Genomic DNA, 16771 nt, shown 5'->3' on the forward strand with positions numbered 1-16771 from the left:
GAAAAACCCACACCAAACTCAAAGACAGGAAGTGTGGTTAAAATAATTTATTTACAATCAATACCATTCACACTTTACAAAATCATATCTCTCATTCATTCTTAATTAATTCTATTTACAAAAATATCAAACAAAAACAAACCTCAGGGGAGCATCGTCCCTCCCCGTCATACCTAACCAATACCTAACCCTTTCCCTATCTCCCCTTCCCTAATCTATCCCCTTACCAAACTCACTCTAACACTCCCAGCCCTAAACCCCCTTTCCACCTCTCCCGTGCCGCATGCTTCCCCCACTTCCTCTCCTCCCTCTTCATCCTCCCCCTCAAATCACCTTCCACCCTTCTCACTATCCCTTCCACCCCCCCAATCTCTCCCTGTCTTGACTAAATTCTTCCTGGCTTCCCACAGTCCCTTTTTAAAGAGACTCATGAGAAGCCAGAGCAGAAACCTGTCCCTATCCGTTCCCTTTGCTCTCCCTACGCCTCTCTCTAGCCTAGCCCATGTCAAAACAAAATCACTCCTAACCACACCTAGCATCACCCGTGCCCTAGCCCAGACTAGTCCGGCAAAGGCACAGTCCCAGAAGGCATGGCGCACAGTCTCCTCCCTGCCACAAGAGGATCTTGGACAGGTGGGGGATTGCACCAAACTATACCGGTACAAGATGGAAAGTACCGGCAAACGCTTATGAAGGCTCAACCAATTCAGGTCCTTGAGCCCGTTGTCCAGGCCCCGCGCCTGCACACCCTCCCAGACCACTGACGAGATGCCCGCTACGGGCGCAGGACTCTCTGCCTGCCTGACCTCCTCGTACAGGTGCCTGTGGTCTAAACCTACTCGGGCAACTTCAACCTCGGGGTGCGCACGCAGCCACTTGGCCGCATGACCAAAGTGCCACGGCAGCTGTTCCGCCCGAGGACCCGCGTTAGACCACACCATTACGCTTCTCGCCTGATACGAGAAGAACACCCGCAGGAGGTAACCGGACGGGTGTATCACTGGCTGAGCAAGCTCCGCTAACAAGAAAGAAACAAAAATTGAGTCCAGCTTGAGGGGGAAATGTGGTACCCCCCTACCTCCCTCCCCGATGGGACAGACCATGCGTGCCCTGGCGACCCACTCGCACCTGCCACTCCACATAAACTGAAACACAAGCCTCACTAGAGGCCTCCTCAGACAAGCCGGCAATGGGTAGATGTACGCCAAATACAAAAGAGACGGCAACACATCCACCTTTAGGACCAGGACTTTGCCCATAAAAGACAAATACCTAGCCTTCCACATTGCTAGCTTCCTCTGTACCACTGCGATACGCATGTTCCAGTTTAGCGTCGCTGAGCCGGGAGGTCTCAAAATGAACCCCGAGAATCCTCAGGGCCCCTTCACAGAGAGATAACCCCCCAGGCACATCCGTTCTACCGCGCCATCTTCCGAAAAACTTGACGGAAGACTTTGCATGGTTCAGAACTGCTCCCGACGCTCGGGTGAAATCCCCAAAGATGGCAAGGGACCTTGTCAGGCACGAGTCCTTGCACAACAGCAAGGAAGTGTCGTCGGCGTACTGCGTCATCTTAACACGCAGCCCACCACTTCCAGGGATCAACAAGCCTTCCACCCCTGTGTCTGCCCTAATGGCAGCCCCCAGAGGCTCCATGTACAGAACGAAGAGGAGAGGCGAGAGTGGGCATCCCTGCCTGACCCCAGACGAGAGGTCAAAAACGTCACCTAAGTGACTATTTACACTAACTCGACACCCCGCTCCGACATATAAAGTACGGATCCATCCTATAAACTTCTCCCCAAATCCTAATCTACCTAACACCCTGAATAGAAAAGATCTATTCACGCGATCAAAAGCTTTCGCCTGATCTAGCGCTGCTACCATTAAAGGCAGCCCTCTATCTTCAACCCAAGCGATGGAATCCCTGATCAACTGTAGGTTCCATCTTATAGAGCGGCCCTCTACCCCGCACGCACGTCTGATCCTCGTGGACGACGTAGGGAAGGGCTGTGCGCAACCGGTCTGCTAAAACCTTTGCAAGAATCTTGTAATCTACGCACAGCATGGTCAATGGCCGCCAGTTGCCAAGGTCAGTTGCTTCCCCCTTCTTATAAAGAAGTGACAGCACACCAACAGCCATTGATCCCCCCGGGACCCCCGTCTCAAGGATGGCCTTCAAGACTTCGAGAACCACTGGTCCAAGTATACCCCAAAACTTGAGGTAAAACTCAGCCGGCAGCCCATCCATCCCAGGCACCTTCCCTTTTCCCATCCTCCTAAGAGCGCTCTCAACCTCTTCTAGTGAGATCTGGGCCTCCATCACGTCTCTAATGTCCTCTGGCAACCGCCGGGACAAGTGTTCTAAAAACACGTTTCCCTGCTCTACATCTATTTCCCTTTCCTTAAATAAACCTTGGAAATGATCAGTTGTCACCCTGACCATTTCCTCTGGTTTACTTACTATACTACCATTTTCTTCCCTAACTCCATGCATTACCTTCCTACTCTGCCTGGCCCTAACCGACTTAAAGAACATAGCGGAACAAGTCTCATTATGTTCTAGAAAGCCACTATGCGCACGCTCCAGGAAAGCTCGAGCCTTCTGCTCCTGCAGCTCCCTGAGCTGCGCCTTTAGGGCTGCGAATCTCTCCCAGTCAATCGACCCGCCGAGGTTGCCTGCCTCGTACTCGAGTTCAATTAACCTTTGGATACGATCCACCTCCCTCCTTTCCTCCCTTTTTTTCCTTCTACAATATCCTATTATAAAAGCCCTTATCCTCCCCTTAACTAAATCCCACCACTCTAACACCCCTCGCACATGGACCGGAGGCCGTCAAGCCTCCGAAAGAAACAAAAAATGCCTCAACGAAAGCTTGCTCCTCCAGTATATCCCGATCTAACTTCCAGTACCCCCTACCGAAGAGGCAGACTGGCAACCCCACCTGCAGGAACACCCCGTCGTGATCCGTGAAGAAAACAGGCAACAGCCGCCCAGACAACTGACCCAAAGACCTGGATACAAAAATGTAGTCGAGCCTCCGCGCAACCCCCTGGAGTTGCACCATGTAGGACCGACCATTGCCAGAGTAGTGTGCAGGCCACCATCAACCAGACCATGGCAAGCCATTAGCCCAGAGATGGCACCTGCACTGCTATCACCGCCTACCCCTAAATCTATATTAAAGTCTCCTCCTATCACCAAGTGCCTGTTTGTAACACACAGAGGCGCCAGACAGTCCACCATCTCCCTCCTGTCTGCCGCCACCTGTGGCCCATACACCCCAATTAACCTATATCTAGCTTCTCTAAACTTAACATCTATCCCAAAACCTCTACCCTGCATTATTACAAAAGTGTTCTCTATTTTAACCTCTCTATGCCCCAAAAAGATTCCCCCTTATCCCACTCCCTCTTAAATCTACACACATCCCCACCATCCCTCAGGTGAACCTCCTGTAAAAAACAGAAATCAAACCCCACACCCTCTAAATAACAAAAAACCGCCCTCCTTTTAACATTATTCCTTAACCCCTAACATTTAGACTAAAAAAAAGAAACAGAACTATTCATTTAATTATTAACAACAAATAAAACCCCCAAAAACCAAAAAAAAACAGGAGACTCACCCGATGCTCCCCTGGTCCATCTCCACCGGCGGGGACGTCCTCTCATCTCCTGACGCCCCCGTCCTCCATCCCAACCCATGACCCAGGCAGTGTGTTGGGTCCTCCCTCCCCACCCACCACCCCCCTCCCTGTTTGCCTCGGGGCTGCATGTAGGGGACCCCATCTCCTCAAACAGGAGTTGGGATCCCTCTAGCAAACAGCCCACCGACCCTCACTGGAGTCATCCACTAAAATGCAAGGGGCTGAGGCAAACCGGGAGGACAAATTACCCCCCCGCCACTCTCTTAGCCCCCTCCACACCCCCTCCCTCTCACAACCTGCCAAGCTCCCCCTCTTCATCCCTTTCTTCTTTGGTGAAGGAGGTAGCGGGGAGACACAACGTCCCATCCCCGCTAAATCCTCCACCAAATCCCTAATTTCAACCTCGAGGAAGCGTGGCAGGCTGTCCCCCCACTCCTTTCCCCCATCTCCCCCTCCCACCCCCTCCCCTCCCATCTCCACACCTCCCTCCGTCCCCGTCACTGTCACCACTCCCTCTTCCACTCCTTCTCGCACCACTGTCCCACTCTCCCTCTTCTCCGCTCCTTCCTGTTCTTCCGCCTTCTTTTTCTTCTCTTCTTCTTTTTCCTTCTTTCCATCTTCACTCCTCTTTCTTTTCGCCTCTTCCTTCTTCCCTTCTTCGTTCTTCTCCGTCCTTTCCCCTGTGCCATCCGTACAATCCGCATGCGTCCTCTCTTTCCTCCCCCCATCCCCCGCTCCTCCCCCAGCTGCAGACGCGTATGACCTGTGACGAGACGGGCAATCACGCCACAGGTGTGCTCTTGAGCCACACCCGTGGCAAGCCTTGGGCTCGTCACACTCCCTGGCCTCGTGCTCTTCCGACCCACAAAACCGACACCTCTTGGCGCTGCACGTGGCCAGGATATGGCCATAGGCCATACAACGCCTGCAGAACGGGGGCTGACGTGCATAGTAGAGTGTTCCCCTGTCAGCCCCCAGGGAGAACATCGCCGGAGGATGGAGGTAGCCATCCTCACTCTTCGGGGACTCCCTGAGTAACGCCTGGAAACCTCTTCTCCCGTCCCAGAAACCCAGGGAGTCCCTGGGGTACCTCGCTGAGGAGACATTGTCCATGTATCTCCCCAGAAAGGCCCTCACTTCTTCATCCTTCACATGCGGATTGTACATGTTTACGGTGACCACCCTGAAGTTGTTCTTTGCCAGGCTGGTCACCGCATAATGGCACAGGGGTCCTTTTTTTCCCGCTTCCTTTGCCATCTTCAATACGTCATCATGTTTCTCTTCCTTGTAAAATGTCACATCAAAACCTTTTTCATTTGGGTTGCCTTGGAGGCAGAGCACTTCCTTCACCTCTATCTTGAGGCATCCCATCAATATGGTCCTTCCAAAAGTTTCCCTGCCCCAAGGCACCATCTCCTTTTCAGTCCATGAAAATCTTACGGTATTTGCTATACCAGTCCCCGGAACCGACCTGGTTTGCTTGTTTGGATTCATTTTTTTGTTTTCTTCTTCAAAATAAGGCTCTCTTCAGTAAAAAAACTTCAACCTGAAAAGAAAACATCTTTGACAAAAACGGTGGAGCAACTAAAGGTGTTGATTCTCCACATCTATCAGACAACTGGAGCACTGGGCCAGACACTCTTAAATAGAACCTGGACCAGCTCAGTTGAAACACCTTCCCACTAACAAGATGGACAAGCCAGCACAGGTGTAACACATACTGACTAACGAGGTGACACCAATCAGTGCACCAAAGACACATTTCAGTTGAATGCATTCAGTTGTACAACTGACTAGGTATCCCCTTTCCTACATGCTAAACAAAAAAGAGCCAGAATTCTAGAACTCAAACAAAACTCATCTCCAATACGGAAAAACTTGCAGTCAAAATAAATTGTGATCCATGGTAAACGCACTGGCAAACAAAACTTTTTGACTGCCCACCCTTGAGACAATCAGCAACCAAGTTGTCCTTACCACAGACATGTCTGATTTCAAGAGGAAGCTCCTGCAATATCCTTAGTAACTTTCCACCTCACTGCGGAGCTTCTCTCTCTTTTCAGGGTTCACTCGATAGGCATGTTGTTGGATCTGGGCCCAGTCCCCAATGTCATGCTCTAGTGCATTTGGGTTGGCACATCTGAGAATGAAAGCAGGGCAACAATGTCAATATAATTGCAACCAAGAATTGTCAGTTGGTTGCATAAATAGTCATGATTACTAAATATTACATGAATTGTAAATATAAAATATCAACACCAAATGTACACCCCTTTGTTCATTAACTAACATCTCAAAAACCACACTCTTTTTTTGTTAGACCACATAAATAGTACACTTTTCAATTCAGAGCCGATTGTGCCAATTTTTTTATATATATATTTTTAGGTTTTATACCTTTATATAACTAGGCAAGTCAGTTAACTTCTTGCGTCGAGCCATCCCGGATCCGGTATCGTGACTACAGCCTCAAGCTCATTACCATAACGCAACATTAACTATTCATGAAAATCGCAAATGAAATGAAATTAATCTATTTGCTCTCAAGCTTAGCCTTTTGTTATCAACACTGTCATCTCAGATTTTCAAAATATGCTTTTGAACCATAGCTAAACAAGCATTTGTGTAACAGTATTGATAGCCTAGCATAGGATTATGCCTGTCTTTCAGCATGCAACATTTTACAAAAACCAGAAAAGGATTCAAATAAAATCATTTACCTTTGAAGAACTTCAGATGTTTTCAATGAGGAGACTCTCAGATAGCAAATGTTCAGTTTTTCCTGAAATATTTTTTTTTGTTTAGGACAAATCGCTCCGTTTTCTGCGTCACGTTTAGCTACGAAAAAAAAACCTGTATCCAGGATTGTGTAAATCTATCCGCAAGCTCATTAGCATAACACAACGTTAACTATTCATGAAAATCGCAAATGAAATTAAATTAATCTATTTGCTCTCAAGCTTAGCCTTTTGTTAACAACAATGTCATCTCAGATTTTCAAAATATGCTTTTGAACCATAGCTAAACAAGCATTTGTGTAACAGTATTGATAGCCTAGCATAGGATTATGCCTCTCTTTCAGCAGGCAACATTTTCACAAAAACCAGAAAAGCATTCAAATAAAATCATTTACCTTTGAAGAACTTCGGATGTTTTCAATGAGGAGACTCTCAGATAGCAAATGTTCAGTTTTTCCTGAAAGATGATTTGTTTAGGACAAATCGCTCCATTTTCTGCGTCACGTTTAGCTACGAAAAAAAACCTGTATCCAGGATTGTGTAAATCTATCCGCAAGCTCATTAGCATAACACAACGTTAACTATTCATGAAAATCGCAAAGGAAATGAAATTAATCTATTTGCTCTCAAGCTTAGCCTTTTGTTAACAACACTGTCATCTCTGATTTTCAAAATATGCTTTTGAACCATAGCTAAACAGGCATTTGTGTAACAGTATTGATAGCCTAGCATAGGATTATGCCTCTCTTTCAGCATGCAACATTTTCACAAAAAACAGAAAAGGATTCAAATAAAATCATTTACCTTTGAAGAACTTCAGATGTTTTCAATGAGGAGACTCTCAGTTCGATAGCAAATGTTCAGTTTTTACAAAAAATATTATTTGTGTTGACTAATCGCTCCGTTGTGTTCATCACGTTTGGGTAAGGAAAAAAAAATAAAAATAAATATTAAGTCATTAAAACGCGAACTTTTCCAAATTAACTCCATAATATCGACAGAAACATGGCAAACCAATGTTTAGAATCAATCCTCAAGGTGTTTTTCACATATCTATCGACGATAAAATCCTTTGTGGCAGTTGACTTTCTCTTCTGAAGAAATGGAACGCGCATGGACCTACAGATTACGCAATAATTTTGACACAGGACACGGGGCGGGACACCAGGTAAAAGTAGTCTTTTATGGTCAATCTTCCAATGATATGCCCTTCAAACACGTCACAATGCTACAGACACCTTGGGGAAACGACAGAAAGGGCAGTCTCATTCCTGGCGCACTCACAGCCATATAAGGAGACATTGGAACACAGCGCCTTCAAAATCTGGGGCATTTCCTGTATGAAACTTCATCTTGGTTTCGCCTGTAGCATTAGTTCTGGGGCACTCACAGATAATATCTTTGCAGTTTTGGAAACGTCAGAGTTTTGTCTTTCCAAGGCTGTCAATTCCATGCATAGTCGAGCATCTTTTCGTGACAAAATATTGCGCTTAAAACGGGCACGTCTTTTTATCCAATAATGACATAGCGCCCCCATAGGTTGGAGAGGTTAAGAACACATTCTTATTTTCAGTGACGGCCTAGGAACTGTCGGTTAAATGCCTTGTTCAGGGGCAGAACAACAGATTTTCAACTTGTCAGCTCGGAGTATCCAATCTTGCAACATTACAGTTAACTAGTCCAATGCTCAAACCACCTGATTACATTGCACACCACGAGGAGACTGCCTGTTACACGAATGCAGTAGAAGCCAAGGTATGTTGCTAGCTAGCATTAAACATATTTGATAAAAATCAATCAATCATAATCACTAGTTATAACTACACATGGTTGATGATATTACTAGTTTATCTAGCGTGTCCTGCGTTGCATATAATCGATGCAACGCTGGGGGATGATTTAACAAAAGCGCATTTGCAAAAAAAGCACAATGGTTGGACGACTGTACCTAACCATAAACACCAATGCCTTTTTTAAAATCAATACACAGACGTATATATTTTTTAAACCTGCATATTTAGCTAAAATAAATCCAGGTTAGCAGGCAATATTAACCGGGTGAAATTGTGCCACTTCTCTTGCGTTCATTGCACGCAGAGTCAGGGTATATGCAACAGTTTGGGCAGCCTGGCTCATTGCGAACTAATTTGCCAGAATTGTACGTAATTATGACATAACATTGAAGGTTGTGCAATATAACAACAATATTTAGACTTAGGGATGCCACCCGTCAGATAAAATATAACGAACGGTTCCGTATTTCACTGAAATAATAAACGTTTTGTTTTCGAAATGATAGTTTCCGGATTCGACCATATTAATGACCAAAGGCTTGTATTTCTGTGTGTTATGTTATAATTTAGTCTATGATTTGATAGAGGAGTCTGACTGAGCGATGGTAGGCAACAGCAGGCTCGTAAGCATTTATTCAAACAGCACTTTTGTGCGTTTTGCCAGCAGCTCTTCGCAAGCACAGCGCTGTTTATGACTTCAAGCCTGTCAGCCCAATGTCTGGTGTAACCGATGTGAAATGGCTAGCTAGTTAGCGGAGTGTGCGCTAATAGCGTTTCAAACGTCACTCGCTCTGAGATTGGAGGGGCGAGGAGAGGGACAGAAGCTATACTGTTACACTGGCAATACTATAGTGCCTATAAGAACATCCAATAGTCAAAGGTATAACTACAACCAAAAACCTCTTACCTTGGAATATTGAAGTCTCATGTTAAAAGGAACCACCAACTTTCAAATGTTCTCATGGCACATATTGCACTTTCACTTCTTTAACACTTTGTTTTTGCATTATTTAAACCAACATGTTTCATTATTTATTTGAGGCAAAATGGATTTTTATTGATGTATTATATTAAGTTAAAATAAGTGTTAATTCAGTATTGTTGTAATTGTCATTATTACAAATACAAATTATTATTATTATTATTATTTTTAATCTGACGATTAATCGGTATCGTCTTTTTTGGTCCTCCAATAATCGGTATCGGCGTTGAAAAATCATAATCGTCGACCTCTAGTCTGGTTAGACTGTAAACTCTCCTTCCAGACTCACATCAAACATCTCCAATCCAAAGTTAAATCTAGAATTGACTTCCTATTTTGCAACAAAGCATCCTTCACTCATGCTGCCAAACATACCCTAAATCTGACCATCCTACCGATCCTCGACTTCGGCGATGTCATTTACAAAATAGCCTCCAGCACCCTACTCAACAAATTGGATGCAGTCTATCACAGTGCCATCAGTTTTGTCACCAAAGCCCCATATACTACCCACCACTGCGACCTGTATGCTCTCGTTGGCTGGCCCTCGCTTCATACTCGTCGCCAAATCCACTGGCTCCAGGTCATCTACAAGACCCTGCTAGGTAAAGTCCCGCCTTACCTCAGCTCGCTGGTCACCATTGCAGCACCCACCCGTAGCACTCGCTCCAGCAGGTATATCTCACTGGTCACCCCCAAAGCCAAATCCTCCTTTGGCCACCTCTCCTTCCAATTCTCTGCTGCCAATGCCTGGAACGAACTACAAAAATCTCTGAAACTGGAGACACTTATCTCCCTCACTAGCTTTATGCACCAGCTGTCAGAGCAGCTCACAGATCACTACACCTGTACATAGCCGATCTATAAATAGCCAAAACAACTACCTCATCCCCTACTGTATTTATTTATCTTGCTCCTTTGCACCCCAGTATTTCTACTTTTCTCACTCATCTACTGCAAATCTACCATTCCGGTGTTTTAATTGCTTGCTATATTGTATTTTCTTCGCCACAATGGCCTATTTATTGCCTTTACCTCCCTTATCTCACCTCATTTGCTCACATTGTATATAGACTTTTCTACTGTATTATTGACTGTATGTTTGTTTACTCCACGTGTAAATCTGTGTTGTTGTATGTGTTGAACTGCTTTGCTTTATCTTGGCCAGGTCGCGGTTATGAGAACTGAGAACTTGTTCTCAACTTGCCTACCTGGTTAAATAAAGGTGGAAAAAAAAAAAAAAAAATCATACTATGGCCAATAAGCATACTGTATACTCAATGTACTTCACAAATAGTACAGTTAGTATGGGTATTCTAACACAGCTAATGACTTAACACCTTTAACACCGTTAGCAGATGTTAATGCGAGTGTAGCGAAATGCTTGTGCTTCTAGTTCCGACAATGCAGTAATAATCAACGAGTAATCTAACCGAACAATTCCAAAACTACTACCTTATACACACACAAGTGTAAGGGGATAAAGAATATGTACATAAAGATATATGAATGAGGGATGGTACAGAACGGCATAGGCAAGATGGAGTAGATGGTTTAGAGTACAGTATATATATATGAGATGAGTAATGTAGGGTATGTAAACAAAGTGGCATAGTTTAAATGCCTCAAATGTTTCAACCGTATTACCCCACCAGAAACCAAAACATAAGCTCTTATAACGCCACTGTTTGTAAACAAGCACTGCATAACCTCGGAATCTGGTTAAAACTATCATGTTGACCTTATGGACAGCCAGTCCTTGTATTTATTTTTGTATTTAGTCAATTCAGGGGGTAGCCCAGAGCTGGACTCAAACCTGGGTCCAGGAACTGTCAAGTCAACACCTTATAACTGTTATGCCAAGAAGTCTGAACTTCTTGATGGGGTAGCTAGGTGTAGGGTTACGGTGGCTACAATAGCTTTCTCTATGCATCTGAGAGTGGTTACATTTCTCCAGCCCCCATCCCTCAGCTGTTTACAAAACCAAGTCTCAGGGCTGACATTTTGTTGCTGATTAAATCCTAGATAGCCCCTTTAAAAAAGCCACACAATCAACCAACCAATCTGCAATTGAAACCATAACAAAGCTGTCATTCCACCTGTGTTTTGGTAATAAGATGATGATGGGGCTGGAGAAATGTAACTACTTTCAAAATCAATGACAGACCTATGGATGGAAGGACTGACCATCCATGATATCAGCATTATAGTTAACCATTTTGAGGCTATACAATGTTGGTTTACATTGTTTCTAAATATTGGAGTAAAAAAATAAGCTTATTTTGGGTTCTGATGGGGTACAACAGTTGAACTAAGCTCATGAGGCGTGTTATATTCTTCAAGAATCAATGGCTATAAATAAACACATTTAAAAGGTCAAAATATGGATGTAGCTATTGCATATTTCCCCTTTAACACCACACATCAGTTCAACAACTGCAGAGTCCATGCCTCTGTTTTAAGACAGTACTTAATAGTGTTAATCAGGGCCCAGTCACAGTTAGAACCATTGGATGTCTTAAGATGCGTTTGGGAAACTGAGCCCAGATATCCAGTCATCTCCTCCTCCTCTTTCACTCCAAAACATGCAGCCTCCTATTCTTTCACTCTGAACACGTCTTCCTCTTCTTTAACTGTAACGTCTTTCCCTACTTCTTTCACTGTAACAGCCTCACCCTCTACTTGTTTTTGTATTGTGACAGCCTCCCCTTCCTCTTTCACAACAACGTTCAGGCACAGACCATCTTTCTCCGTCCAGCAGATCTACTCTTCTTTAGCAGGAGGAGAGTAGCTTCGTGACCTCATGGTCGGGGATGTTAGCTAGCTAGGCTGATGCTAACTTAACCAGCCCGCTAGCTGTCTAATAACAACACAGTAAATATGAAATTAAATCGGATAACTAACTAGACGACAGAAGTGGGTTTACAACACAGTGGCTAATAAATACGAAAGCGTCTAAAGAGCTTTATTGGTTAGGCTATTTTGTCTAGCAAGCTACCGAGGTGGCTGACGAGCTGTTGCTGCTGTTGAAAGAAGCGTTCCGTCCACTAGATTATACGTCACACCAGTAGCATTGCCTTAAATTCCCACACCGCTACCTGCTGACTGGAGTGGGTAACGCAGTTGAGTAAAATGTATATTTTATTTCAGACACATTAAAGTGTAGGAAGCATGAGTTTTTACTCACCAGAGTAACAATACAGTGTGGTTAAAGCCTTTGTAACTGAGTTGTAGTCACGATCTAGTTACCTATAAGTACAAACAGTTATGTTTTTGCTTTATTACATATTTTGTGACTTATTTCTGGATATCTTCTAAACTACCCACAATGCACAATATCTCAACGTCATGTGGAGTATCTACTCTGTGCTGCCGAGTTTGTATTCTAACTTGGTATCTAGCTCAAGCTTGCTAACGTTAGCCACACCTCATGCTTTCATGCACTGTGTGATTGTGTTCTCTAGTTGGAACCCATTAGCACAGTAGAGCTTCTGGACTTCAGAACAGCGATCTGTCACCTCGAACTTGACAATTATTTTTTCTTTAACGAGTCTGATGCGAAGTACATACTGCTTTCAGGAGACCAGGCCCAAGTCCCTGTCATTCACCTGAAGAAAATGTGGAGATGAGCTGCCAGACGAGATAAATGCCTTTTATGATCGCTTTGAGGCAAGCAACTCTGAAGCATTATTGAGAGCACCAGCTGTTCCGGATGACTGTGTGATCACACTCGCAGTAGCCGATGTGAGCAAGACCTTTAAACAGGTCAACATTCACAACGTTGCGGGGCCAGACGGATTACCAGGGCGTGTACCCAGAGCATGCACGGACCAACTGGCAATTGTCTTCACTGACATTTTCAACCTCTCCCTGACAGAGGAGGTCAGAGACCTGGCAGTGTGGTGCCAGGACAACTACCTCTCCCTCAATGTAATCAAGACAGAGGAGGTGATAGTGGACTACAGAAAAAGGAGCCCCATTAACATCGACGGGGCTGCTGTGGAGCTGGTCGAGAGTTTCAAGTTCCTTGGTGTCCACATCAACAAACAATCATGGTCCAACCCCCCCCAGGAGAGTGAAAATATTTGCCATGGGTCCCCAGATCCTCAACAAGTTCTACAGCTGCACCATTGAGAGCATCTTGACCGGTTACATCACCGCCTGGTATGGCAACTACTCAGCATCCAACCGTAAGGTTCTACAGTGGGTAGTGCGTACAGCAGAATACAACACTGGAGCCAAGCTTCCTGCCATCCAAGAATAGGCCGTGTCAGAGGAAGGCCCCAAAAATTGTCAAAGACTCCAGTCACCCAAGTCACAGACTCTTCTCTCTGCAAGCGGTACCAGAGCCCCAAGTCTAGGTCAAAAAGACTCCTTCACAGCTTCTCTCCCCAAGCTATAAGACTGCTGAACAAGTAGTCAAATGGCCATCTGGACTATTTAGATTGACCCCCCCACCCCCTTTTTTTACGCTTCTGCTACTCACTGTTTTATCAATGCAGAGTCACTTTACTCCTACCTACATGCACATATTATCTCAATTAATAATAATACGTATTTGGTCAATAACAAAAGTTTATCTCAATACTTTTTTATATACCCTTTGTTGGCAATGACAGAGGTCAAACATTTTCTGTTAGTCATCACAAGGTTTTCACACACTGTTACTGGTATTTTGGCCCATTCCTCCATGCAGATCTCCTCTAGAGCAGTGATGTTTTGGGGCTGTTGTAGGGCAACACGGACTTTCAGCTCCCTCCAAAGATTTTCTATGGGGTTGAGATCTGGAGACTGGCTAGGCCACTCCAGGACCTTGAAATGCTTCTTACGAAGCCACTCCTTTGTTGCCCGGGCGGTGTGTTTGGGATCATTGTCATGCTGAAAGATGTGAGGGAGCCACGTTTCATCTTCAATGCCCTTGCTGATGGAAGGAGGTTTTCACTCAAAATCTCACGATACATGGGCCCATTCATTCTTTCCTTTATTCTTTCCTTTACACGGATCAGTCGTCCTGGTCCCTTTGCAGAAAAACAGCCCCAAAGCATGATGTTTCCACCCCCATGCTTCACAGTAGGTATGGTGTTCTTTGGATGCAACTCAGCATTCTTTGTCCTCCAAACACGATGAGTTGAGTTTTTACCAAAAAGTTATATTTTGGTTTCATCTGACCATATGACATTCTCCCAATCTTCTTCTGGATCATCCAAATGCTCTCTAGCAAATTTCAGACGGGCCTGGACATGTACTGGCTTAAGCAGGGGGACACGTCTGGCACTGCAGGATTTGAGTCCCTGGCGGCGTAGTGTGTTACTAATAGTAGGCTTTGTTACTTTGGTCCCAGCTCTCTGCAGGTCATTCCCTAGGTCCCCCCGTGTGGTTCTGGGATTTTTGCTCACCGTTCTTGTGATCATTTTGACCCCACGGGGTGAGATCTTGCCCCAGATCGAGGGAGATTGTCAGTGGTCTTGTATGTCTTCCATTTCCTAATATTTGCTCCCACAGTTGATTTCTTCAAACCAAGCTGCTTCCCACAGCCTGGTGCAGGTCTATAATTTTGTTTCTGGTGTCCTTTGATGTGTGACTGTTTGAGGTTGTGGACAGGTGTCTTTTATACTGATAACAAGTTCAAACAGGTGCCATTAATACAGGTAACGAGTGGAGGACAGAGGAGCCTCTTAAAAAGAAGTTACAGGTCTGTGAGAGCCAGAAATCTTACTCGTTTGTAGGTGACCAAATACTTATTTTCCACCATAATTTGCAAATAAATTCATTAAAAGTCCTACAATGTGATTTTCTGGATTTTTTTTCTCATTTTGTCTGTCATAGTTGAAGTGTACCTATGATGAAAATTACAGGCCTCTCTCATCTTTTTAAGTGGGAGAACTTGCACAATTGGTGGCTGACTAAATACTTTTTTGCCCCACTGTATAGCCTCATTTACTAACCCGTACTCCCGCACATTTACTCAGTACCGGTACCCCCTGTATATAGCCTCATTACTAACCTGTACCCCCGCACATTTACTCAGTACCGGTACCCCCTGTATATAGCCTCATTACTAACCTGTACCCCCGCACATTTACTCAGTACCGGTACCCCCTGTATATAGCCTCATTACTAACCTGTACGCCTGCACATTGACTTGACCTGTTGTTTTCAGTGAATGTGACAAAAAAAATTGATTTGATTTGATTGGTTTGTTATTGGGTTTGTTCGACATTGCAGGCGACAGTGCAGGTGACTGCCGACTGACTGATCTGATCCTTGCATCATAAGTAACTACTCATTATTATTTATAAATCAGTCAGCCAGTCACCATTTACCCACGATGCAGCATGGATTTGATGCTCTCGAACACGGCCAGTGGTTTAGTAAATGACATAAAGGCTACGCTGAGCACGCTCTACGTTGTGTGGAATATCATCTATAATAATGACATAAAGGCTACGCTGAGCACGCTCTACGTTGTGTGGAATATCATCTATAATAATGACATAAAGGCTACGCTGAGCACGCTCTACGGGGTGTGGAACACCATCTATAATAATGACATAAAGGCTACGCTGAGCACGCTCTACGGGGTGTGGAACACCATCTATAATAATTTGGCTGTTCTAAATTTTTGACACAATTGGCTGGAATGTCACCCTTTGCCTTGATGACAGCTTTGCACACTCTTGGCATAATCTCAACCAGCTTCATGAGGTAGTCACCTGGAATTCATTTAAATGAACAGGTGTGCCAAGTAAAATGTTAATTTGTGGAATTTCATTCCTTCTTAATGTGTTTGAGCCAATCAGTTGTGTTGTGACAAGGTATGGGTGGCTCTCATGAGGACCGCAACAGGAAAGGAAGACCCAGAGTAACCTCTGCTGCAGAAGATACGTTCATAAGAGTTAACTGCACCTCGGATGGCAGCCCAAATAAATGCTTCACAGAGTTCAAGTAACAGACACATCTAAACATCAACTGTTCAGAGACTGGTTGGGTTGCTGCATGCAAAAACACTGTTTACAAAATCTTTGTTAAAGAACAAGAAGGCCTGCACACTGTTTATAAAAAATGTGCTTTTCTTTCAAAAACAAAGACATTTCTATGTGACCCCAAACTTTTGAATGGACGTATTGTTACACCATGTAGGAGCAGTATAGACCTAGTCTGTTCATTATATACATCTACATGATGTATTGTTACACCATGTAGAAGCAGTATAGACCGTCAGTAGCTGGCTACTTATTAAGATGTTGTTTGACTTAATGAAACTGCCTTAAATGTGCTGTACTAAACATTGTTTTGTTCGCACTAATCAATCAACACAGTCGGGTCTTTGTATGTCTCAATATAATAGTATTATTTAATTAAATCCATTTAAATATAATCTTTGTCTGAAAATAAAATATGATCCTCAACTGCGTTTCCCCTCCAGACAGCAGACGGCGATGTGCGTGTTTCAGGCGACGCTGCCAGCGTGACGTATAATCTAGTGGACGGTTCTTCAGAAACAGCTCGTCAATCAACGCGGTAGCTTTCTAGCCAACATAGCCGAAAGATTCAAGCTATTTATACGCTTTCGGTGTATATTAGCTACTGTGTTTTAGACACACTTCT

The 16771-nt window shown here is 44.4% G+C and overlaps 2 protein-coding genes across 2 annotated transcripts in view; both read left to right on the top strand.

The window, feature by feature from the left end:
* The window catches only part of LOC127914400 (uncharacterized), a 156513-nt gene that overhangs the window by 114387 nt on the left and 25355 nt on the right, over positions 1-16771 (top strand). The gene's annotated exons all lie outside the window — the stretch shown is intronic.
* LOC118365090 (zinc finger protein 271-like) overlaps positions 1-16771 on the top strand; it is a 46078-nt gene that overhangs the window by 23145 nt on the left and 6162 nt on the right. Inside the window, exons 3-4 of the mRNA XM_052490164.1 lie at positions 4397-4477; positions 4717-4824. Of these exons, the coding sequence (XP_052346124.1) occupies positions 4397-4477; positions 4717-4824 (189 nt within the window). The remainder of the gene's footprint in view (positions 1-4396; positions 4478-4716; positions 4825-16771) is intronic.

Source organism: Oncorhynchus keta, chromosome 32 (assembly GCF_023373465.1).
Source record: "Oncorhynchus keta strain PuntledgeMale-10-30-2019 chromosome 32, Oket_V2, whole genome shotgun sequence".
Classification (NCBI taxonomy): Eukaryota; Metazoa; Chordata; class Actinopteri; order Salmoniformes; family Salmonidae; genus Oncorhynchus; species Oncorhynchus keta.